This window comes from Rhineura floridana, chromosome 1 (assembly GCF_030035675.1).
Source record: "Rhineura floridana isolate rRhiFlo1 chromosome 1, rRhiFlo1.hap2, whole genome shotgun sequence".
Taxonomy (NCBI): domain Eukaryota; kingdom Metazoa; phylum Chordata; class Lepidosauria; order Squamata; family Rhineuridae; genus Rhineura; species Rhineura floridana.
In genome coordinates this window covers 254386491-254412849 of record NC_084480.1, presented here as the reverse complement: position 1 = coordinate 254412849, position 26359 = coordinate 254386491, and the positions used below count along the sequence as shown (strand labels likewise).

At 39.9% G+C, this 26359-nt stretch overlaps 2 protein-coding genes across 8 annotated transcripts in view; one reads left to right on the top strand and one right to left on the bottom strand.

Annotated features, from left to right (window-relative positions):
* Window positions 1–14536, top strand: part of LOC133371201 (ethanolaminephosphotransferase 1-like) — a 160598-nt gene extending 146062 nt beyond the window's left edge. Inside the window, exons 11-12 of the mRNA XM_061598376.1 lie at window positions 11157–11339; window positions 13982–14536. Of these exons, the coding sequence (XP_061454360.1) occupies window positions 11157–11339; window positions 13982–14035 (237 nt within the window). The 3' untranslated portion in view covers window positions 14036–14536. The remainder of the gene's footprint in view (window positions 1–11156; window positions 11340–13981) is intronic.
* Window positions 14537–18449: 3913 nt separating this feature from the next.
* The window catches only part of MAPRE2 (microtubule associated protein RP/EB family member 2), a 156835-nt gene continuing 148925 nt past the window's right edge, over window positions 18450–26359 (bottom strand). For all 7 annotated transcript variants that reach the window (XM_061598315.1, XM_061598288.1, XM_061598306.1 and 4 more), the window contains 3 exons: window positions 25746–25885; window positions 23602–23760; window positions 18450–21336 (listed from right to left, as the gene is read on the bottom strand). In XM_061598315.1, coding sequence (XP_061454299.1) covers window positions 21265–21336; window positions 23602–23760; window positions 25746–25885 — 371 coding nt within the window. In that variant the 3' untranslated portion in view covers window positions 18450–21264. The remainder of the gene's footprint in view (window positions 21337–23601; window positions 23761–25745; window positions 25886–26359) is intronic.

Here is a 26359-nt window from a genome sequence, read left to right as displayed (position 1 = left end):
TAAAAGGAGGTGGCAGTGAAGCACGAGCCAAGAAAGGCAGGCAGGCAGGCAGGCTGGCTGCCAGGAAGGAAGGGGGAAAACAGCCTTTTCTTGCAGCTTTGCTTCTTTTTCCTTCAGGAAAAACCCTCTCCTCTTGTTCTTAGTAAGGGTGTTATCAACAGCAGCAGTGGGAGGAGACAGGAGTTGGCAACAGTAATCCCCTCTTCGTCCTGGCCTCTTCACCTTCAGCTTCCATAGGCATCTGCCATGTGTTTTATAGGCAGACGCCTACCCTCGGCGTGCCTGAAAGATGTTCTGCCGCTTCAGCAAAAGTCCTTCCCCCTCATTTGGAGCAAGGGGGAGGTATCATCTGCAGTGGCATTGGGTAGCAGACAGCATCCAGGGACTTTAAATAAATAATTTATTTACTGTTTGCACCCCCCTCCCCAATTAGTTCACACACACCCTGGAGGTCATGGCCCCCAGGTTGGGAACCACTGCTCTAAAGGATGAGGAACCTGTAAATCTTTCAGATGTTGGATGATCTCTGACCATGCTGGCTGGGGCTGATGTGAGGTAGGAGGTCCAACAGCAGCTGGAGGGCCACATGCTCCCCATTTCTGCTCTCTACCCCAGACCACTTCACTCAAGTCTCCCTTTTAAAGACTGTCTGAACATTACAACTGGTTTAGCACATGATAGGCAGATTGCTGACAGTCACTAACTGAAGAGGACAGATTTATTTAACAAAATTGCACTGCCTACCAGTGAGTTTCAACGCCCAACTCCAAGTATTACTTTTAGACTTTACATCTGTCAGTGGTTTGGGCCCTGGATATTGGAAGCAGCAGCTCACCCAAATAATCTATTCTGCTTTGAGGTTGGTCTTCAGAGATTTTCTGGGTGGCCAGAGGTCTTTTCCCTGAGAGGCACTTGGTCTTAACACCAATAGAGGTTCAGCTTGATACCTACCTCCATGTATTTAGATGATCGATGAAGAAGACTTTCCTTTTTTAGACTGTTGTAATGGCCTACTTATTAGATCCAACTGCTTTTGCACAGTGTGCTGCTGTTTTTATCTTGTGTGGGTTTTATTATTACTTACTGCTTGCTTGTTATTTTGTATGCATTTTACTATAAACCATTACAAGGACATTGTTGTATTGTTGTGAGTTTAGGGTTGGAATGGATGATTCCTGTGGGTCCCCTTCCAGCCTCTGATTTGGAACCCTGTGCCTTGGGGGAGGGGCTGTCTCTGCTGGCTAGATGAGTTTCTTTTGTTAAGCTAATAGTGTGGCCAGGTAGTTAATGGGCCTATTAGGTGCCCAGCAACTAGTGAATGAGCCAGGAAGATCCTTTTGTCATTGAAACTCTTCAGGAGAGCCTCCCCCCCCCTTCCTGGTGGCTAGCAGATGTTTGTGCTTTGTGTGTTTTTGAGAGGGTATAGAGAAAGGCTGGGAACTGGAGGCAGGCAGAGAAGCTATCTCTCTGCATGATGGCTTTAGGATGCCTCCTGCAACCCAGATGGAAAAGCTGGATATTGGACTGCTGATGCCTTGAATCCCTCCATCCTAAGCTCAGGTTGGAATGTGTGTAAATAAATAAATCATATTTCATAAAGACACCACAGTCTCCGCTGACCTTCTTCCCAAAGGAAACCAAACCCTGGATGAGCACAGGGACCCCTGAGATCTCACCGCTCGGAGATTGGGGAGGCGCACAACAGTATAAAATAAAAAAACCAAAAACACTCATGTTCATCACATAGGCAGAGTGATGAAGTCCTGGACCAGGGCTGGGGAAACCTGTGGCCCTCAAGATGCTCTTGGACTGCAGCTCTCATCATCCCTGACCCTTGGCCATGCTGGCTTGGGCTGATGTGAGTTAGAGACCAACAATATCTGGAGGGTCACAGTTTCCCCATCCCTGCCCTAGAGAAGAATTTGAATAACCAGCAAAAATATGTTATATATAGTATTTTATTTTTCAAATTTTTAAAACTAAAGACACAAAAGGAAAGCCATGGCTTGTTAGTAGCTGTGTGTCAGGATGGGGGAAACTCTGGCTCTCTAGATGTTGGACTACATCTCTCATCAACCCCAAACAGCATAGCCAATGGTCTGGGATGATGGGAGTTGTAGTCCATCACCATCTGGAAAGGTACAGGCTCCCCATCCCTGCTGTGATAAATCCATTTTTGATTGCATTGCACTGTAAAGTTTAAATATTACTGGTATATGAATATCTACTATACCTCCAGACATATGAACACTTTAGAACCTACACTCCAGCACTGCAGCAAGACTTATTTACAGATTTATTACAGAGAGATTTTCATCCTGAGTGGATGCTTTTGTTAAGAGGTCAGAGTATGGTTCTCAGTAAGAAAAACTTCCTTTGGCATTTCCTGCTCCTGATTCTATCCAGACGTATCTGAGCCAATAATGGTGAGATGTTTATAAGAAATACTGACAGATGTTTCTCGTTAGGCAACAATATACTGTGGATTTTACAGTAAGATGCTTGTTTCAAGGAACTGACTTACAGAAATAACTACTGTTGTGTTAGAAAAGTTACATGAATGAAAACCTGAGTTTATTTCATATCCCCACATTTCATGGACTCAAAGAGTCTTACTACCTCTCTTTTAGGCCTTTTAAAAAAAAACCCCCAGATTGGTTGCCATAAAATTACAAGGAAAGACATTGCAGACACATTCATTGCAATACAGTGCAGAGTTTAGCATGCTTAGACCCAGTGGTTTCAGTGTTCTTAAATCTGTACAGGATTGTGGCTACTGTATTTTATTTTATTTTATTTATTTAATATATCTATAACCCGCTCTATTTCAGAAGAATTCAGAGCGGCGAACAGAAACTAGAGTTACACATACAAATTAAGATAACATAATAAAAACATAGTTATATAATTAGTACGACGACAGATTAAAATTTCTAAAACAATCTATACATTACAATTAAAAGCTTGGCGAAATAAAAACGTTTTGACCTGACGGCGAAAAACTGCAAGTGAGGGGGAGAAACGTACCTCCATCGGTAGGGCATTCCAAAGTGTAGGGGCAACCACCGAAAAAGCTTTGTTTCTAGTACCCATCTGGTGAATTTGGGAGAATGGAGGGATCATAAGACCAGGGTCTATAGAGGATCTCAGGAGCCGAGACGGTTCATAAAAGGAAATACGATTCAACAGATAGAGAGGGCCCAAGCCATGTAAGGCTTTAAAAGTTAACACTAGTACCTTGAAGTGAGCCCGGTAGCAAATTGGTAGTCAGTGTAGCTGTTGTAAATTTACATTTACTTTCTTATAAATCAGGCAACTGCAGCCCAAACCCAAGCATTGACTAGTGGTCTTGTATACTTCCTGTAGCTTTCACAGCATTCACTTGCTCAGAAGGTGCTTTAAAGCTTATACTGACCTAATAAGGATGCAACCTGAGAGAAGTAGGCAGAGTCAGGTCAGGAGGAAAGGGAATAATGGCCAGTTAAGATGCTTGCACTCTTCTTTATATAATGTTATCTTATCTATGCTCAGCTGGTAGTAGCATTTTACCTAAGGTGGTCTTTAGTGTACTAAATTGCTGTCAGAAGTTTTTGTGCAGCTTTTTGCTCCTATATTAATAAAAATACATTCTGGCAGTATATAAAGGGTTTTATTTCTCATGGCTGTAGGAAAAAACTTGAGAGTATAACATCAATACATTCAAGGCTAAAGACATCAGAGAGCAAAAGCCACTCCTGATTCCATTATTTTAAAACATCAGTATTCATATTGTCAGAGGTCTATTGACATCAATTCCAGGAAATGGCATTATAGACCCTTCAGAGGTACAGTATGAATTGTGTGCAAGGCACTTTAAGGGTAAAGTTGCTCACCTCCATAGCAATCTTGATGCCTCATCCACACCTACTATAGTCCTCAGTGAGGTGTTCAGAGCAATGTTTGCTGCAACTTCTTGGGATCATTTTCAGCTGATGCAGCCTGTTGACGTGGTTCATGGTGCTTACAACAATGCGGCCTGCAACATGTCTTCTTGACCCTTGCCTTTCTTGACTTATTAAAACTTGCTGAGGGGGTATGACAGTGGATCCAGGGTGTGGTCAACGTGTCTTTGTGAGAGGAAGTGGCCCAGTGGCCCTGAAAGAGGAGGTGACTGCACCTGAAAAAGCCCACCTTGGACCCATTAGCTTGTGACAACTACTGCCTGGTCACAAATACCCCCTTTCTTGGGAAAGTGATTGAGAGGGTTGTGGCACAGCAATTCCAAGTACTCTTGGATGAAACCGATTATTTTGACCCATTCCAGTCTGGGTTCCGGCCAGGTTAAGGGACTGAACTGACCTTGGTTGCCCTGATGGATTACCTTTATTGGGAGAAGGACAGGGAGAGTCCAACCCTGTTATCTTTCTTGATCTCTTGGTGGCATCCTTCTGAGCCAACTTCGTACAATGGGTATTGGAGGCACTGTTTTGCAGTGGTTCCGATTCTACCTCCAGGGTCGTTTTCAGAGAATAGCATGTCAGGCTTAGGTGGGCAACACAGCCATTTCCAGACAGGACGGTAGGAGTTAAGGGAAGAGTGAAGCCGGTAATTGACAGCACTTGGCAGAAACGCCCAAGGTCAGGCTGCAGCTGTAACTGATAAGTGAAGCAGCAATAAAAAGGCTTCAATGAGCACACAGAGGTGTGGGGGTAATAGGAAAGCATTATAGAGTTGGTTGGTGAGCAAGAGACGGAGCACGGTGTGAAAACAGTAAAGTTTTGTTTTCTTAAAGACTTGGCTGATGGTCTATTATTTCGGTCGGCGACTGGCACTGATAAGCAAGCTAAAACGCTACTGGACTCTACTGGTTATACTGGTAAATTGGTGCTGCACTCTACAAGGGTTATGGGCCCAGTTCCAAACCAGTAACACCCAGTTAAAACCAGTGAGCAAGCTTGTGCTACGCCGGAAAACCGAAGGAAGCCGAGCCGGAGAGCTGGTGAGCTGTGGGAGAGCTGCAAAGCAGAGATAGAGAACCGTGTTGCCTGGAAACCAAAGTGATAAGAGGTCTGCAAGAATGACTGGAGTAACTTTGGCTGGCATTCCACTGGAACGTCTCTCTGAACGAAATTACTCATGCTGGCGGCTGCGGATGCAAGCCTATCTAAACAGAGAAGATTTATGGAAAGTAATTGACCAACAACCCCCCTCCGTTCCACCACCTGCTGAATGGCTACGCTTGAATGAAAGAGCGAAGTCATTAATTATCTTGGCTGTTGGAGACTCGCAACTACTGCTTCTAAGAGGTAAAGAGACTGCTAAAGAAATGTGGACTGCTTTAAGAGCATATTATGTTCAAGAAACAGCTAGCAGTAGAATAAGTCTTGCGAGAAAACTATACAGAATGCAGCTAACTGACGAAGTAACTATGTCAGAACACTTAATGAACATTACAAGCCTGTTTGTAGAATTACAAGAAAGGGGAGTGGAACACTCTGAAACGCAGCAGATCTATAGCACTCTTTCAACACTTAATGACTCTTGGAATCCTGTTATCAGCGCACTTGAAGCGATGCCCGATTCTGGACTTCCGTTTCGATATGTTGCAGACAAACTAAAGCAAGAGTGGGAGAGAAGAAAAGAAACAAAACAAAGGCAAGAGGGACGGAACGAAAGGAGTGAAAGAAAAGACTGAGATAAAGGCTTTTGGGACTAAAGCTTGTTACAACTGCGGCTCCTTGCATCATTTAAGGCGGGACTGTGACTTACTGAGAAGGAGGAGGGATGGAAGAAAACCCTCACACGTGCAGTTGGTGAGTGCAAAGACAAAGAATGAAAAAGACTTTGTTAACAGAGACAATAGTTTGTGGGTCCTGGACTCAGGTTCCACCCATTCACTGATAAAAGATAAAAGTCTATTTAAAACAATGGTGCCAGCTAATGAAGACGTGAGTTTAGCTGATGGCACTAAACAACAGGTGATGGGTAAGGGTACTGTACAGTTATGTGCTTTACAAACAATAATGACAAATGTTTTATTTGTGCCTAATTTAACTAACAACATTCTGTCAGTTTCAAAACTATTGCAAATGAATTATAGTGTGTTATTTAGTAACAAGAAATGTGAAATAATGAAAAAGGGAAAGGTGTGTTTACAAGGAAGTCTGGTGAAATCATTGTTTTACCTTAGACCAGGCGCCATGAGACGTGGTGGTACTATACATAAAACAGAAATAAGAAACAGCATAACCACGTCCACACAGAAACTCCCGTTAGCGGCCCCAAGGGCTTTTACTGCAAACATAACTGCAATGGATGAGCGTCTGAAGGAGCCCTCTTGCTTTAATGACATAAGAGATTTGCCAGAGCATGAACAGAGCAATTGGTTCTCTGCTATGCAAGAGGAGCTTGAGGCTATAAACAAGAATAACACGTGGACATTAGGTGATTTGCCTCCTGACAGGAAAGCCATCGGGTGCAAGTGGGTCTTTAAAAAGAAAAGCTAGCACAGGAAAGGTGCAGCGATACAGGGCACGCCTGGTAGCAAAGGGTTACACGCAGAGATATGGCACTGATTACGATGAGGTATTTGCGCCAGTAATTAAGCATCAATCAATGAGACTGATGTTGAAACTGGCTGCAGTGAGAAGTATGCAAGTGTTCCACTATGACATCAGTACTGCATTTTTACATGGCACGTTACAGGAAGATATTTATATGGAACAACCCCCAGGATTTGTTATAGAGCCAGGCAAGGTGTGTAAGCTTCATAAGTCATTGTATAGACTGAAACAAAGTGCCAGATGCTGGAACATTAAAATAGATGGAGTGTTACAATCCATGGGATTCAAAAAATGTATTGCAGATGCATGTGTATACGTTAAAAACCAGGAAAATAACCAAACGTTTTGTACTGTCTATGTTGATGACATCCTGTACCTGTTCAATAACAATAAGGATGAGGAATTATTTTATGACACCTTGACAAAACACGTGGACACTAAAAGATTGGGTGCAGTTCAGCATTATTTAGGCACTGACATTAAACGGCATGAGGACGGTAGTTTTACTCTAAGCCAAGGAAGTAAAATAGCGCAGCTGTTGGAAGCCTCTGATATGTTAGAATGTAAGCCAGTGAAAACACCAATGACTGTAGGTTTCCAACAGGAAGCAACTGACACACTATACGAGAAGCCTGAACTATATAGACAACTCATTGGAAAATTGCAATATTTAGTGAAGGTCACAAGATCTGACATATGTAATGCTGTTGGGATACTCAGCAGAAGGGTAGAAAGTCCCTCTGAACGTGATTGGCAAGGACTAAAACGGGTGATGAGATACCTGAAAGGCACCAATAACAGGGGTATAAGGCTGACCACACAGAAAACAGATGGCATAGAATGTTACGTTGATGCAGACCATGCAGGAGACCCGTCTAGCCGAAAATCCACATCTGGTATGGTTGTGCTCCTGCATGGATCTGTTATTGACTGGCATAGCAGAAGACAAGCAGTCGTAGCTATTTCAAGCTCTGAAGCAGAATACGTGAGCTTATCCACTGCTTGTAACGAACTTACGTGGTTTGCGCATCTGTTACAGGAAATACACATGGAAATAAAGATCCCGATTAGAGTGTTTGAGGATAATCAGACATGCATCAGAATGGCTATGTCAGAATCACACACAAAGAAAACTAAACACATAAGCGTACGCTATCACCATGTTCATGAGTGCGTGCAACAGGGATTCATTGAGCTGCAATACTGCAATACAGACCAAATGCTAGCAGATATTATGACAAAGCCTGTGACTGAAGAAAAGTATAAACGAATGTTGGAATTGCTTAACATGCCTGAAGACTGTACAAATGTAAAAATGTAAAGCAATGTAACTTTGAAAACTGTATACTTGTACACGCAATGGATTGTAACTCACGATGTCTGTCTGGAAGGTGGGGGCTGTCAGGCTTAGGTGGGCAACACAGCCATTTCCAGGCAGGACGGTAGGAGTTAAGGGAAGAGTGAAGCCGTTAATTGACAGCACTTGGCAGAAACGCCCAAGGTCAGGCTGCAGCTGTAACTGATAAGTGAAGCAGCAATAAAAAGGCTTCAATGAGCACACAGAGGTGTGGGGGTAATAGGAAAGCATTATAGAGTTGGTTGGTAAGCAAGAGACGGAGCACGGTGTGAAAACAGTTAAGTTTTGTTTTCTTAAAGACTTGGCTGATGGTCTATTATTTCGGTCGGCGACTGGCACTGATAAGCAAGCTAAAACGCTACTGGACTCTACTGGTTATACTGGTAAATTGGTGCTGCACTCTACATAGCATTGGGTGATTGTCTTTTGGCCTCCTGGCAGTTGTGCTGTGGGGTGTCACAGGGTACCATCTTGTCCCCAGTGCTTTTTAATATCTGTATGAAGCCCTTGGGAGTGGTCATCAGGAGATTTGGGGTGAGGTGTCAGAAGTGCGCTGATGATACCCAGCTCTTTTTCTCTGTAACATCTGAATTGGGAGAGGCCATGCAACCCCTAGACCAGTGCCTGGACTCGGTGGTGGGCTGGATGAGTGCCAATAAACTGAGTCTGAATCCTAATAAGACGGGTTGGTGCTTCCAGAGTTTGGATAATTGATCAATTGCCTGCTTTGAATTGAGTCGTACTCCCTCTGAAAGAGCAGGTCCGTAGCCTGGGGGTGCTCCGGGATCCATCTTTGTCGCTAGAGGCCCAGGTGACGTCAGTGGCTAGGAGTACCTTTTACCAGCTTTGGCTGTTTCTGGACCAGGATAGGCTGACCACTGGTAACCTCCAGGTTAGATTACTGTAATGCGCTCTATGTGGGACTGCCCCTGAGATTGGTCCAGAAGCTGCAGCTGGTGCAAAATGCAGTGGCACCACTGCTCACTGGGGCGGGTTGTCACCAACATGTTACTCTGCTGCTGAAAGAATTGCACTGGCTGCGCATTAGGTACCAGGCCTAATTCAAGGTTCTGGTTTTAGTGTACTAAGCCCTATGCAGCTTGGCACTAAGATACCTGAAAGATCTACCTACTCCTTATATACCCAGTTGATCACTATGCTCTGCAGGTGAGGGCCTCCTGCAGATACCACCTTATCAGGAGGTCTGTTCCGCAGAACATAGGAAGTGGACCTTTAGTGTTGTGGCACCCAACCTTTGGAATTCCCTCCCCTTAAATATTAGACAGGCACCATCTCTGTTATCTTTTTGGCGCCTATTGAAGACCTTCCTCTTTCAACAAGCCTTTTAAGTAGAAACCTTATCCCAGTCTGTGTCTGTGTTAGAATTACATTTTTTATATATTTTTAAAGCCTTTTTAAAAAAATATGTTTTGTTTTAATATGTTTTCAAGGATAGTTTGTTTTAATATATTTTAAAGTCTGTTTTTAAGATGGCTTAGAGTGTTTTCAGTGCTTTTGTTTGCCGCCCTGGGCTCCTTCTGAGAGGAAGGGTGAGATATCAATCAATCAATTATTAAAATATTGAGGATAACAGCTTGTGATTGTTAGCATTTATTATTACCAATAGCAGGGACACACATTCCAGTATATTATTTAAGCATCTTTTAACTCTGCTCTTTAGCCCCAAAGGCTTCTGAACAGATTACAAAGATCAGAGTAAGACTTTGGTTGGTCAGTACCTATTTAGAAGGAGGTTTCCGCATCTGTCAGCATGGCAAGACTTCCGTTATTCACAAAGAAAGTAAGTTACAGAATCTCATATTCCAGCTAAAGTAATAGTCATGAAGATCCTTAGTTTTTTACCATTGATCTGAAGAATCTGATGGATTGTTGAGATTTAGGGAGGAAGCAACAGCCAGCACGGAAAAGACTAAGACCCAATAAATAGATTTCAAGGTGAGAAACAGTGGTGGACTACAGCACCTATAAAATGATTAGCTGCAAAGAGCAGCAAAGGAAGACTCGGACAAGTGACCTCAATATTATATTAATTTTAAATGAATCTAAGGGAAAAAAGAAGAATTGCAGTCAAGCATATAGAGAAAATATTGGTTCTAAATATTCTTACCTCTGCTCATATAAAAAGTAAATAGGTTCTATCCAGTGTGGGACCAGGGGAATTATGGTACAAAGTAGTAGGTATGAGAAATCAAGTTTCCTTCTGCCCTCTTGGCAGGAGATGCCACCCAGTTAGCGTACTTCCTGCTAACTCTAATTGAAGACCCCTATTAAAATTCTATATTTATAGGACCTTAACTTTGAAATCAACAAGCAGCACAATTCTGTGCATGTCTACACTGAAGTCTTTTAGAATCCAATGGGACTTACTCGAGTTAAGTGTGTATAGAATTGCAGCCACAATGGCATACACTTCTTTAGGAGATATGGCAGGAGTGAAGCAAAGATAATTTAATAATAACAATATGCACTTTTGCCCCCTGAGACAAGAAGCAGGTTGGGTCACCCAGATGCAGCCTTGCATTTTATATATAGTTTCTACTGTTACATCCTTAACTCTCCATGACAGTGGTCTGGTTCACACATCACAGTAAGCCAAACTATGGTTAGACTAAATCTTGGCTACAGTTCATGGTTAGCAAGGAGAGAGCTTAGCCGCAAGCCTGGGTTCAACTAAGCCAAACCTTGGTTTAGTTCAGTGCAGTGCAGTAGTAAATAAAAGATCGGGGAGGAGGCTGCAAGGCCCTCTCCAGGAGCCTGCAGGTTTGTACAGTCCCTGTTAAGGAAGCTATAGTTTATGTGACCCGAGCCAGGCCAGTGTTGCAAAGGGATGTAAAAATTAAAAGAGGTAGGGCAAAAATATGTGAACCTCATGCACACAGTTTCAGCTCAGCACAAGACAACACACTGTTTTGACATAAGAATTGTTAAAAGTTGAAATCCTTCTTCACTGAGGTGTTTTGATTATTCTGGTCAATAAAGAAGCAAAAGGAAATGTGTTTTTAAATTGCTTTTTAAAAATGTGTTTTTAAATTTGTATATTTGTTTTTAATGTTTTTAATTGTTGTAAACCACCCAGAGAGCGTCGGCTATGGGGCGGTATACAAATCCAATAAATAAATAAATAATATACAGCAAATCTCAACCTTGGTGGTGTCCCACTATCCTAGTATTGTCCTGCAAATGAAGCTGGTGTTTTCTTTACCACGAACTCATTTACCTGACTTTTATTCCAACAGTGCAGAATGATAATTTGCCAGATGACCAGCACAAGATCTGAAGTGCTTAATTGGCTTATTGTTCCATTAACTCTTGTGGTCTACACAGCAACAGCTGGATTTCTGGGCAGCTTGGAGGAACCAATACTTATTGCATTTACCTTCTTTGCCACAGCTGCTCATGTCCACTATGGAATCTGCGTGGTAAAATGAGTTTTTTATAATAATTAGTAGTAAACATAGGTTTCATTTTAAAAGCATGGTTATATGCTTCTGTTTGCCACCAAAAATCCTCTCCCACCCCCCAATCTGGCGATTAAACAAACAAAACGGAGTAATGCCTTTCCTTTTTCAGATGCATCGCTTTCTGTTATTTTTCTGAGCTGGATAAAAGCAGCCTGTTCAGTAATTGGGCTGCCTTGGATGATGTGTGTACTACGTTTCAGCTGTTTGAGAAACACTTCAACAATTTTGATATGTACGTGGGTGTGTGCATACACAATTGCTACAAATAATTCATTGATTCATCTGTATTTAAAAAAAAATACCTTTGTGAACCTAGTTCAATCAAATTGTTTTTCAGTAAATGCAGTAGAGATCTACAGACTCTCAAGAGGATAAAAAAACTATAAGTTTGTTTTTATCTCTAACCCTATCACAGTCATAATATTTGCTGATTGGTAAAACTATAACCATTTATGTGTGTCATGAATGTCTCAAATCCTTTTCAATAGGCAACTACTGCAGTAAAATAGGTAACTATATTAGAAGCAAGATACAGCAGCTCATTTTTGTGGCTTTTCTTGGTGGGTGCAGATTTGGAATGTTGAAAGAAACATAATTGGTCATTCTTTGTAAGTCACATCAACACATAATAAGCCAGAGTTAACAATAATAATCCATTTGCTTGTGCGCGCTGCCCGATCACTCCTGCTTTGCTCCTCCCCTATCAAGAATGGCCCCCGAATTGTGGAATAGCCTCCCCGAAGAAATACGCCTGGCGCCGACGCTTCTATCTTTTCGGCGCCAGGTTAAGACCTGGCTATGCTCCCAGGCATTTTAATGCGTTTAATGTTACAATTTTAAATCTCTTTGTTTCAGTTTATTTATTGTGGTATTTTGTATTTCTGTACTTTTAATCTTTTGTACACCGCCCAGAGAGCTATTCGCTATGGGCGGTTTAAAAATGAAAATAAATAAATAAAGAAAGAATGGGATAAACTATCCAGGAAACGCTGGCTTCTCATTACATGTGAACCATGGATAGTGGTTACTTGCTCCCTAAAAAGTAATGATTGCTAGCCAACCTTAAGCTACGGTTTGCTATAGGCTTGCTGATTGTGGCTTGTTAAGCAGCAAGCAATCTGTTTGGATATAATTAGAAGCCAAGGCTTTCTAATTTCTTTATTATGCTTGTGCCAGGGAAGAGCAAAATGGAAGCAATCATACAGCATGTAGCAGCATGCTGCTCATTCATCATAAATCATGATAAGCCACAAACTGATATATGCTTGTAAATGCGTTACACTTGGGGCTGTCTCTGAAGATGGTTTGGAAGATGCAGCTGCTGTAGAACTCAGCAGTCAGATTGCTGACCGGGACAAGACAGTCTCAGCATATAAACACCAATCCTGGCTTGACTGAACTGGCTGCAAATTATTTTTAAGCTCAATTCAAAGTGCTGGTTTTGACCTATAAAGCCTTATGGGGCTCAGGACCCCAGAACCTCAAGGATTGCCTCTCCCACATAAACCAGCCCAGGCACTGTGTTAATCATCTGAGGCTCTTCATGCGCTCTCTTCAAGGGAGGTGCAGCGGAAGGCAATGTGAGATTTTCAGTTGTGGCTTCCCATTTGTGGAATGCTCTTTCCAAGGAAGCATGTCTGGTGCCATCGTTGTCTATTTTTAGGCTCCAGGGATATTTTTTTTAACCCAGGCCTTCAGTTTTCATTTGACAGGGTAGTTAACTATGTTAGTGGCCTTTTTGTGCTCATCCTTTAAGTGTGGTGGGTAGGACTTGTTCCTTTTAAATATATTTTCAGATGAGTATTTTAGTTTCTGTTTATTGCTGTTTTCTGATTTGTAATGTTTTTGCTGTTCCTGTTTATTTCTGTTGTAAGCTTTGAGACAACTTTGTGCAAAAACGTGACAAATAAATCTGTACCAAGGACAGGCATGAATGGTGTTTTTTCCACATGTTCCAGGAATGCTGAAGTTTTATATTAGTTGGAAACCATTTGAAGGCAACAGGCTCTCCCCTCATAAAATATCTGGAAGGAAGAAGAGACATTATATATCAGGGCTTCCCTTAGCCCAAGTTCCATGCCCATGAAGTAACAACCACTCACATTCTCAATTTGAGACTTGCTGGTTACCCCATGTGCATCAAGTCACCTGGAGGATAAATAAATCAATTTGGCAAACTAAATTAATGCTTCGTAATGATAGTTAAAATAATGATTTAATTCAACATTTCTTTGAGATTGACCTTAAGAGGAATAGGTATTTGATGTGGGATGTGTGGAAAAACTTCCTTGGAAATGAAAATGATCACTGCTGTACAAGTGAAGTGACAGCAGAAAAAGTCAAAGCCACACACATCAGTATCACAATTATTAACAGAGATTTATTTGGGTCAAATTTAATGCTTGCATAGATAACTGAAGCTAACTTCCCCCAGTCTTAACAACTGTACTTCATTAACATACTGACTGTAAAAGAGAAATTTCAATTAGGACAGTAGCTTTTATGTAAAATTCCTTAATACTATATGATTAGAATAATTTGGATATTGATGAATGTATCCATTTCATTTTCTAATCAAGATGTCTTTTTTATTCTTTTAGTTGAAACAACTGAGTCAACATTTCAACATCCACATCTTTTCCTTGAAGATGTGAACAAGAATAAATGCAGTGTCCACAGTATCAATAATACTAAAAGTTACACTTCTGTAGAAATATGGAAGCTCTTTTAAAAACAAAAAGTAGATGTGTTCAAAGTGAAGCAACAAGTTATCAGAAGCTCAAGCTAAAAGAGTTTAAGATATGATTCTATAGCTAACCATCATCCTGTTTAATTTGTTCCTTTTTGCTCTGATTAATTCAGTAACTTCATCTTATACTCACCAACATAGGAATCAGTTTTCCTGAAAGATCTCTCAAGAATTCCTTTTCCAAATACCTTTGTGACCAAATATACATGAGTACTGGTGGCTAAGCTTGAGACGACTGCTTGAAACCTTGGCTGCTTCTGCTTTCCTCTGTTTTCCTTCTAGAGCTATTGTCCTTTTCTCCTCCAAACTCATGTCAAATGGTTTCATCGTCATTAAATTACTATAGCAAAAAAGGTCAATATTAAAGCAAGCCAAATCTTCTTTCTGCGTCAACAAGTTTTGCACTTTCTTTTTATGTCAGGGAATGAAGTTGCCAATATTTATACCCAAAGAAAACTTGGCTGTGTTCTGAATGCACTTAGGGAAATTATGGGTCCAAATTCTCTCCCCCCCCATTATAAACTGGCATAGTTTCTTCTTCCTTGTCATTTCCTTTTCTATACAGACAATTCCACATAAGCAGCTTGGAGCAATGTATGATCTAATCTCGTATTACTTCCCAAGTGCCAGAATAAGTCTTTCTTGCTCCAAGTCACTGTCTCTACCATCCTATTCACACTTATCTAGAAGTAAGTCCAATTGAACGCAATGGAACTTACTTCGAAGTAGTCAAGCATAGGATTGAAGTGTGACATTGAAACTATTACACCTTATTTTTTGTTTTTTTAAAAAAACCCTTTTTGCGTATTTTGTGTCACCATTGTGTATTCATATTTCTAGACCAAGAATGCTATAATAGTCAACACTTGGGTTATAAACTCTTCACAGGATTCTACTCTCAGAAGCAAGATCTCAGAATTTAGTGAAACTTATCGATTATATCCATTAAATTCCTACTTGCTAACTAGAACAGTTAATTTTTATATCTCATAAGCTTCTATAACAAAGAGTTACTGGGATATGCTGACCGTGGAGGCAGCCATTTGTGAGGAAATAAATCACTGCTCCCAACTTCAGAGAGTGTCTCTTTCCTGGATATATGTTTAAAGAAAAGAACTGAAGCACTAAGGCTTAGTTGAAACACTGCACTGGATTACTACTGATATTGATACATTCCAAAAAGTGGTGCCAACACATCACTTGAATGGCAATACTAGTGACTAGCACAGAGAAGACTGTGTTACAAAATACTGGAAGCAGTTATACATTTAACATAATATCTGAGTTAATGTAAATTATTTTTAAAAAAGACAAAGTACTTTGCTATCTTTAAATTGTATCATCATCATCCATTCTAAGATTTGGCTTTCAGATATTAATATGGGGACCTTTGGCCTCCATTTAAAATTGAGTTTTCTCTCATGTGATACAAAGATGCAGTTAAAGCACTAAAAACTACCAACGCAATCCTAAATGAATTTACATAACAATAATCTTCAATTATTTAAGTTAAACTTGCTTCCAAGTATGGTTATGATCTCAGTCTTTCATTCTGTTAGCCTCCTGAGTCTAAAAAAATCACATCTAAAGTAAAACATCCAGGTTTGTAGTCATGCCACATGTATGTCTAGCTAATTTATGGGTTAGTTTCATGTTTGCTACCTATTTTACATACAGGAAATGAAAAATTGACACAGTATGTATGTCATTTGCTATGTATGGCTTAAAATATCAAAAACTGCACAATTTTGTGAATAGTCTTTTTCCAGTTATTTATAAAACTTGTTTGCTGTTCTTTAAAACCTGGAAAATGATGTACTAAATTATGAAATTCTCCTCACATTGTTATGCTTTTACGATACGAAATGATATATATTTATTTTCTTTGATCTGCAGAGCAGGTATTACCTTCAGGTATTTAGAGAGGAGGCCAAGGGTGCCTCCAGACAGTCACTGTTTTGCAGGAGGGATTCAAGCATATATCAGAAGGTTTGCATAAAGTGGCTCAAAGCACTCTTGTCACTCTAGCACAAAAAATACACTTTAAAAACTTGGGAGTGTTTGCATTTTGGAAAGTGACAGGGAAATGCATTGAAAAATGTGGGATGAATGATTAATGGGAAGATGTATAAATATCCCACAAACAAATCAGCATGAATACAGGGTGAATGCTCATTGTGATTTAATCTTCTGTAAACAAATCTAAATATTCAACAAAAACTGGACAAAGTTTAACCACTGTGTAAGCTTTGAACAAGCAAATCAGGATGACTGCTCAATAAATAGGTCATTTGGAGGAGCTGGAAGTTGGCAGCAATGACATTAGATAAAATATATTCAAATGGTACATCACCCTTTCTCCAAGTTCAGCTCAGTCCCAAGCAGGTTTACTTAATCTGTTTCATGGGACTTGCTTCCACGTAAGTAAAGATATACCACCAATCCTATTAATTTATAAAAAAACACTCCCTAGTCTTGCACCTCCATCTTATTTGTCCTGGTCTCAAAGAAGTCCTTCACATACCCCTTACATTCCTCCTGACTCTGTAGCAAGTGTGCCACCCTCTTTGGATTGTCAGCAAATACCAGCTAGTGGCTAAGGCCAATTTATTGAGGGTGCTTCAAAGCATAATCATAAGTAGCAATCATTAGAATACTGTATTTTTGTGAAATTTACGTCATGTTATTTTCCAATGATCTTGGCTTGATCTCACATAAAAAGTAGCATTATAGTGAATATATTGTATAATGCATATGACACAAACATATATTTCTTGAGAAGCTTTATAAATGAGACTTGATTTAATGCAAATTAAAATTTTATTTGCAGCATAGCAAATGACTAATGCTGGTCCTCAGATAATCTGAACTGATTGTTTGGCTTTACTGAAGTTGAGCTTTTTCTTCATATTAATCTGTCCAGCAGGCTTTAAGAATATCATCATAAAAGTTTCTCAACATGAGCCCTTTAGTATATTTCCATAAGAACATCATAAATTGACTGAGAAGACTCCCAAGAAGTTATCATCCAAAATATTAGAGTATTTTAAACTTCTTTATCTTACCTGGTCCAAATTCACATTAGCTTTTAAGTAATTTCATTGTTTCCAGTGGCTTGAATCCAGATTTCGTGTTCCATGGATAGAAAGGCTCCTTCCATCCACAGTAGCCTTTTAATCCAGCAGAGGTTTCCCACTGGCAGTGTGTGTGTGGGGCGCAACTTTTACGGACTTCCCCTGCAACCACTAGTGCCACCTCTCACACTGCTCCAGAGGGTCCTCTAGAATAGATAGGAAGGTGGTGCTGGGAGCTGCAGGGGAGGAGAAATGGTAAAAGTAATACCCCCTCTACTAGTAGGGCATGCCCTTAGCAGAACTCTACTCAGGATGTTCCTGCTGGTGGGATCAGTGAAATCTACTTGAAGCACACTTTAAATATCAGTATTCAGCTCCTAATATTAAGCTCTTATTCCATATCCAGCTGTAAGAAAACATGAAGTACCTTTAGAAACTGATAGATAATGGGAAAGAGAAAACAATGGGAATGAGCCAAGGGTGGTGGATAAAAGAGGGAGAACAATTCCAAGTAGACTTTTATTTCCTCTTGCGAGTGCAACAGTACTGTACCTTCCTCCCATTTCTTAATTACCTGTAAAAGTTCTAATAAAATGTCAGCATTGAACTGGAGGAATAGAGTTGACCTTTCATATGGAGCAATTATTGTTGCATCTGATTCACAGTCCCTTCCTAACCTGATTAGTCCCTTCATAGAGCACATGGTCAGCTTTATGCAAATTACTTGGAAACCCTGCTTGATCAGATGTTGATGTAAATGGCTAAAGTCCAGAAACAAGGACATCTTGGATCAGGCCATTAAAACAATGCCATTTTGCATTGGATTTAATGCAAAAATGATGATGCAATTATCACTTTCTAGCATGAGCATGAACTGCTACAGAAGCTCCAGTACACAAAAGGGGCTATGTTCAAGGACAGTCTCATCATGCTTTTCTGCTGTGTGCATCTGCAGCTCTGTAAATGCATTAGATCTTCTTCTATGGCCCTTTGGACTGGATTCAGTCTCTTCGGTTTTGTTTCTTAATATTTTCACAGTAGATTCAGGACAAGCTTCTTTTTATCGCCATTTGTTGTGTCCCAAAATTTTGCAAGGAAAGAGATTTGCTATATATACTGAATAACTAACTTTAATTTTTGAAAGTATTTGGATTTAACCCAAATCAAAATTTCTTAACGAAACCAGTTTATAAATCAGAAAACTCAACACATATAATCTCATGAAAGTCTACTGAGCTAGACAAATTGTTAACATATACTTTTTTTTTATTAAATATGTAAAAAGATAAACGCATGTCAAGTTATTCACATATTCAGAGACCAAAAAAAGTCTACTCTATCATGCGACAACTCGTGGGTAACGTAAAATGATTGATACATCTGAATAAGACTTTTTGCATCTATTATGTCATTACTTATCTATTTATAATTAACAATACATATGTTTACATTCCTTTCAGTTTACATTTAATATATAACCAAAGCTTTATGGTGTGCTATTTAGTAAAAGTAATTACAAATGCATATTAAAACCATAACGGAATAACAGCGTTACTCACCATGGGGAGGTGGGGGGTGTTCCTCTTTCCCTTTCCAGAGTCTGTCACTCCCCTCAGCACAACTGAGCAGATCAGGCTCCTATATATATTTGTGTATCTTATTATAAACTATTATCCTCCTGCCTTCTAGGCCAGCCACTTTCTGTCTCCAAACAAGTGGTGGAGTGAAATTGCTCCACAGATCAGTTATACAAAGCAACAGAAGAAAATCTGGATGCAATCCCATCCCACTCTCTCACACAAAAAATCTAAGTGACAGGACTAGGGAGCAAAGAGGCTTTGACGAGAACTATCAGGGAACAAAGAAACCCCGAAAAGCCCAGAAAGCGCTTCAAAAGGAAGTGTTCTGAAAATTTGCTGAAGAGGAAAAAAGAAACATGGCTGCAACTGCATTGGTGACAATGACTGGGTGCTTAAAGGCTGGTTCAGAAATCTTGTAACTGCCCAAATTTCCCTTTACTCACAATGAGCATTTTGGAGACAGCAAAACTAGTATTAATAATATAATCATGGACATTTTAAAACAGAAAAATGCATATCTTTTTTCTATGCTGGATCATGATAGTATACTACATCTTCCTGAAGGTAACTGTTCGTTTATTGTTTTATGTATAAAGCCTTCAAGAGAAATCAAATCACTTCTAGTAATTAAAAAGGACAGGGCTAGAAAGGGGACACATTGATTTTCATGGCAATAAAACTGCATGGGGTGGGGAGGGAGGGGAGCTGTGTAAACATTTCCAATATGAAGAGATCGGCTATAGTTCTATTATGCTAAGAAAATGCAAACATTTGTTTGAATATTTAAACACATCATACATGCCGCCTGTACTGTGTGACTAAATAAGAGTCACTTTACTGCAAATAACATCTGTAGTAATAAGCAATTTAATGATGCAAGAAGTCCTTGCTTTTATACATATATGTAGCAAACCACTATTAATCAGTGAAGCGACACCACTGAGTCCGCAAGGCTACATGGAGACCTTCAGTAATTGTGGCTTGCAGGTCGATACTCTATTTGATTTTTGTTACTGTACTTGCCTAGCCAAATAACCAGTCAAATTTCAAACTGAGGAATGAAACAGCAAGCAAGGAAAACCATGAATAGAAAACCAACAAACCTAGAACTAGACTAAGAAAATGTGCAATTTAAGTTTAGAAAATAAGGAATGTTTTAATTCTACAAAATGTAATCATCTAAGTGGAAGATTAACAAGAAGAGCAATATTAAAACCTGTGGCAATGAATAATTCTGTAAACTAACACTTTATTTCTGCTTTCTGCATTCTGCAATCCATTCAAGAGTCACAGACCACAAAGCCATTCCCATCTTGTGTATTTAGGTAGTGTATCTTTACATTCCAAGCCATGCCTGAAAGCTAGCACTGGCATCTATGTGAAAAAGAGGTGCATTCCATTTCAAACATGACTCTAAAAAGACTTCAGAGAAAAAACAATGTACTATTATGCTGATAAATTTTCTGGCATGCCCCAGTCCTACAGTATTAAAAAAGAAAGGGTTCACCTTCCATATATGCAAGAGCAAAAGGAAAGAGGCTGATTCTTATAATTACCATTTCCAGCAGTGGTAGTCTGAACCAAGCTGCATCAGCAGGTGCGGATACAGCAGTGAAAAAGTATAATAAATGCTTGAACCAACAGACATGGTATATGGAATTGGAAAAAAGTAAAAAAGAACATTTATAGTGGCAAGGAAAATGTCACAATGCTCTCAGTGTAAGAATTAGGCAGGCATGTATGCATGTTCCAAAAATAAAACATATACTGAGCAGATTTCTAATATGCTTTGGTGTACAACATCAGGAGGATTACAGTTTATGTTGTTTAAAAAAAATAGGGAAAGGTTGCTGACTTGTGCGTTATAAAAGACGGGAACAAGTATAATTTGAGTGTGATTTCAGTTGCTTCCCCTCCTTTGCACAGTTTGACCAAACTTATGTTCCCAAATGCCTAGTAAACGTCGCAAGATGTCACCCTAAGAGTCGGAAACAACTCGCACTACAAGTGTGGGGACACTTTTACCTTTATGTTCCCAAAAAGGGCAAATATCATGAAATGGGAGAAATCTAACAGAACAGTACTTTTTGTCATAAGAGATGCACATATAAATAGTTTTGAACAAATTACAAATGTATCATACTTAAGACAAAAGGAAAAAATAAATATATATTATATATATATATATATTTTTAAAAGCTGAACAAATCTCAAGCAGCCAAACAGTGAAGTTGCAGTGGTAGGAAATGGGAACAAAGCCCGGAGACCTTCTCAGGTGCATATCCTGATAGAAGACTTCTGCAAACACATGTTGGTAAAGGATGGGTACAGAATGCAGCTGCTGGCTGACACTCACTACGATACATTTATGTTAATGGCAGACTGAGAGTGATTGGTTTCAAGTCTGAGGCCACACACGTTCCATTCTTCAGAAGAAAGTTCCCACACAAAATTAAAAAGTAGCAAATGTGCTAGGCTTTTCAGTACTCTTCCTGCTGTTGGGGCTGTTCATGAACTTGATCCTCACCTTCATGCTCTTCTGTGTGGCTCTCCTGTAGGTTTAACATGGGAAAAATATTACAACCATTTAATGGGGGGGGGGGGAGAGAAACTTTAGCCAAGTCAACAGCATACTGAAAACACTGGAGTGAGATCCCCCCCTTCCTGCCCTCTGCAAACGTCAGTTATTAATGGATTTTTAATTGAACTAAAACACGTTTTTACTAGGACTGTATGATTATTCAAACTTGAAAGATTTTAGTTTTTAGATGAATTCCAGCATTACTGAAATACTGGTTGTTAATGTTGACCCCAGGGCTATGTGTGGGACAGAGTATGTAAAGACAGGGTGGCTGGTCATGTGTAGAGAGAATGTCGAAAGGCATGGCATTTCCAAGTGTTTATTAGACCTTCTATACTTACTTCAGACTGCAGCCTGACATTTCCCACATTTGAATCAGCTACAGTTCTACTAATCTAACATCAAGACTTAAAGGCTACCAAGTTTATCAAATTTGTAGTGAAGGCGTATTTGTTTTGTTCTGAGAATGCAGTTTCTCTTAAGAACTAACTAAGATTCACTCTCATAAGATTCAGTCTGTATTGACTCCTGTGGGGGCCATCACCAAACAGGGCAGACACGTCTATAAATATACCAAAATACAACTGAGCTTTCTGCAAAGGAATTGCATGCGTTGCCTAGGATCTTTGAGAAATATTCTGCTAGAAAGAAGGTACTCTCTGTCTTGCTTTGTTTAGAGTGTCAATAGCCCTTAAACATGTAAACATACAATTGTGAAGTAGGATGCAGTGCTGAGTCACAGTGGCTGAACCAGAAATCTACATGCTTATTTAAGACCTGCTTGTCCCCCTCAAATCAAAGTGAGAATTCTACCCTTATTGAAAATAGTTACTTTCCTCTGGAACACCTACATATTTAATCTCTGTCATGCATTTGTGACATCCAGTTTAGAGAATCATGAGGGGGGGGTCTCGCTTTTCATTTAACATTTTGTTCTGCTTTCAGGTGGTTTGCTAACAGAACAAAAGTGCTTGCCCACTGTCTGGGGGCAAGGAAAAGGTCCCCTGAATTGCTGGTACAAGCAGGCAGAATTCAATGTCTTCCCATGCTGCGTTGTGATGGCAGGGAACAAAACACTTTATAGCAGGGATGGGGAACCTGTGGCTGTCCAATTGTGCTAGACTACAACTTCCATCACCCCAGAACATTGGCCATGTTGTCTGGTGCTGATAGGAGTTAAGAGTCCAACAACATCTGGAGGGCCTCAGGTTGCTCATCCCTGCCCTACAGCACAGCATGAAAAGAAAGGGAAGGTTGTCTGGGCAATGTGGGGCTGTTTTCCTTATTCTCTCTCATTCAAAATAACGGCAATACTTCCTGACCACTCCCTAAATGAGGTTTGTTACATTTCCATGCAACAAATTTGATTGCCTATATGGCATCATCCTGTTGGCTACAGTGTTTCAGAATAGCTAGATCATGTAGACAGCAAAAAGGAGCAGCAGCTTCTTTGTTAAAATAGCACTGATTGAACAGTCCAAACAGAAGAAACATTTTAGAGTCCCTGAAAGGCTCTCTTTTGCCTCTAATTTATAGGAATTAATACTAAAGATTGTGCCAATAGGACAGGATCTGCCTTGTACTGAGTTTGACAGACCACTGGTCCATTTAACTCAGTATACCCTATGTTTACTCTCAGCATCTCTCCAGAATTTCAGAAGGATGGAGATGTTGTGGATTGAACCTGGGCCTTCTGCATGCAAAGACTGTGCTCTAGTATTATCCAATAGCCCTTTCTTCAATTCAGATAGATGGAACAGAAAAGAGTTTTTAAAGAGGAAGAAAAAAGATTGATTCTGTATTTTCAATGATGTGATACATCTGCAGAATGTGAATAGGGCAAAGATGTACGTTTTTAAAAACAGAACATTATAATTTAAGTGAACACTTTCCCTAAACTGGCAATATTTGCTTTTAATGTTTAAGAGAGCTGATGGTTGTATGCAGAGACAACATATCTTTGTCAATGATTTAAAGCATATGTTTATCCAATGAAAAATCCCATTCTAGCTTGTGGCATTTCAGCCAATTTACATTTCAGTATTCAGTTGAAAGGCTGGGCATGTTTGCAACTAGGAGAAGAGTATGCAAAGTTAAAGAACACCTGAGTATTGCCTTTTGCTAGGGTACGACAGGAATACAGAACGCGGACAGGAAGATGTGTCAATGGATTCATGAGGGGCTCATCTTCTATACTCGCTTATCATGAAAAAGCAGGTAATTATCTTGGACTTACATGTTCTTCTGAAGCATAGAGAACTTCCATTAGTCGTTGGACAAGGTCGTTATTTTCCTGCCCATGTTCTTGACAGAGAAGCTCAATCTCCCTTAACTTCCCAAAATAGAAATCTCTTTCCTTCTCCACACCTTCAAGTGCAAGTTTTAATGAATGTACCTGTAAAAATACAGTGCTTCTAAACATTGGATAGCTATATGCTGCAGATCTGTCAGTCTGGACAATTGCTACATACACTGAGTACTCACAACTATCAACACAAATAGAAACAAATGTATACTCTCAGTCTGAAAAATGCACCCCCCCAGGTTTCCTCATAATGTACAACCAGGGTCAAGCATCATTTAGGACAGCGTTTAAACTAGTGCTATATGCAGTAGTAGAAACTTCTAGTCACAACTGATGTTCCAGAACTTAGACATCAACTACGATTGCAGGCAAAACAAAATTAATTTATGGAGGGGCAGAATGGACACTGGTGTGGGTAAGCAAGGCAACAAGCAAGGAAAAGACTACAAATCTCTGAGTAAATACCTGTGGCTCGCTCAGCTATGGCACTCAAATGTTTCTTTATGGAGCAAATTATTAACAATTTTCCTAGAACATACTACTTGCACTGACAGACAGGTCTAGCATGGAAAGTTTTTGTCCTTGTTTTATGGCATGTCAACTGAGTAATCCAGACTAATCACTCAAAGGGTTAATGCATGATGGAATTTGCTGCTGGGTAGGAGGTAGAATAGATGTTTTTAGGCCAGAGGGAGATATGCCCACCACTACTGGCTGCTGGACAATATTACACAGTGATAGCATTACTTAGACTGGGTTGTGCTGACATCTTAGGCGTAAGTATGCAATTGCATATATGCATATATATGCATATATATATATATATATATAATTTGTATCCTGCCCTTCCTCCCAGCAGGAGCCCAGGGCGGCAAACAAAGCGCTAAAAACACTTTGAAAGATCATAAAAACAGATCTTAAAATACATTAAAACAGCATTAAAAACATTTTTAAAAAACCAACTTTAAAAAAGGGTTAAAAACATTATTAAAAAACATATCAAGCAATTCTAACACAGATGCAGACTGGGATAGGTCTCAACCTAAAAGGCTTGTTGAAAGAGGAAAGTCTTCAAAAGGCGCCGAAAAGATAGCAGAGATGGCACCTGCCTAATATTCAATATTTCTATTGCATAAGGTGAGAGAGACCTTTTATTAGTAAATATGACTGAACTCACTCACTGGGGAAAAATCTGTTGCTTGCGAAAGTAAGCTTACTTATTGGCCTGCTTCAGATGTTAACAGTTCTGCCTCAGACTTGCACACTACTTCCTCCCTACTCACCTTGTGTGCTCCATCTCCCTGCCTTACTCCATAACATCCAAATTGGACAAATTAGTGCAAACCATGGTTTACCAGAACTGGAAGCAAACTGTAGTTTATAGTAACTACATTTTGCCCAATTCAGGCATTGAAGCAAACTATAGCTATCATGAGCCAGGAAGTGAAGTAGGGAACTGGAATACACAATGGAAGGAGTGAGTGAGTGAGTAAGTAAGCAAGTCCATAACACAGCATGGGTTAGGCTATGACACATGGCCCAAATCTACAGAGAGAAACTCACAGTAGCAGCTTAACAGCTTTCCTTCCAAGAATGCCACTATTTTCTTGTGAGTTACTTTCATGCAGCTTGCTTATACTCTGTAATCAACTACAAACAGGCCATTTATGTGCTTGGTCTTTTGGACTTGGACCAGCACACATCTGCAACCTTTGCCAGTGTTCACACCATGCCCTGCTGTGGTCCAATGTATTATGGGGCACCTGCAGAACACGGAGGGAGAAAAAGAGAGAACACTTTTGGCAGTACCTCCACTCCACAGAATCAGGAGGGTCCTTTAAAAGCCCACAAGCTGGAACCTACATCAAAACCAGCATCTTCCCTCCAGCTTTTAAGGCAGTTTCCTATGACATTTTCCTCTGCTGCAAATGCTGTTAGGATTGATGTAGCAGCACAGGATCACCAGGATATGAGAAGAGACACATGGTCATCACTCTCTGCTTAACATCCTAATAAATTTCACTGAAGCACTCAGATAAATGGTAGCTTCCCACTTGGCGGCCTAAGCATGTTACCTGTTCACTGAGTTGTATAACTTGTGTCTCCAAATCTTTATCAGATTTGGATGCTGAGCTGCTTGGTGGTGTCTTTTTTGCTGATGATGGACGAGACGGTGTAGAGCCTGGTTTTGAAGCGGGACTGGATTTGGCAGCACCTTAAAGAAATATATTAAAATGGTTCTTGAAACAGTAGTAACTGATTTCCTTTAAGTAAAATGGCTACCCATTTCAATCAGAAAATGTTTAATATACTCATTAGAATTGCCCAAAATGACAGGTTCAATGTGATATGTTTTCTATGTCGCAAAATTTCCAGCTTATCTAATTTGAAGATTAAGAAAGCAAAATAATTCCTTTGTGTAAATTTGTATCTGTACATATGATTCAACTGACCAACACTTAACTGGATTATCTACCAGTCTGAAATGGCTAAATTCTAAAATTTCTTAAGTCGTACAGAGTAAGCCCTGCTGAACACAGTGAGATTTGCTTCTGGTAAAACATGCATAGGATTGTCCTGTAAAGGTTTTGTCCTGTAAAGGTTAGAGAAGGAAGAGAAGCTGATTCTCCTGTGGCAAGTTCTACTTACACAAATGATTAAAATGCACAAAAAAATTCCCACCTTCCTG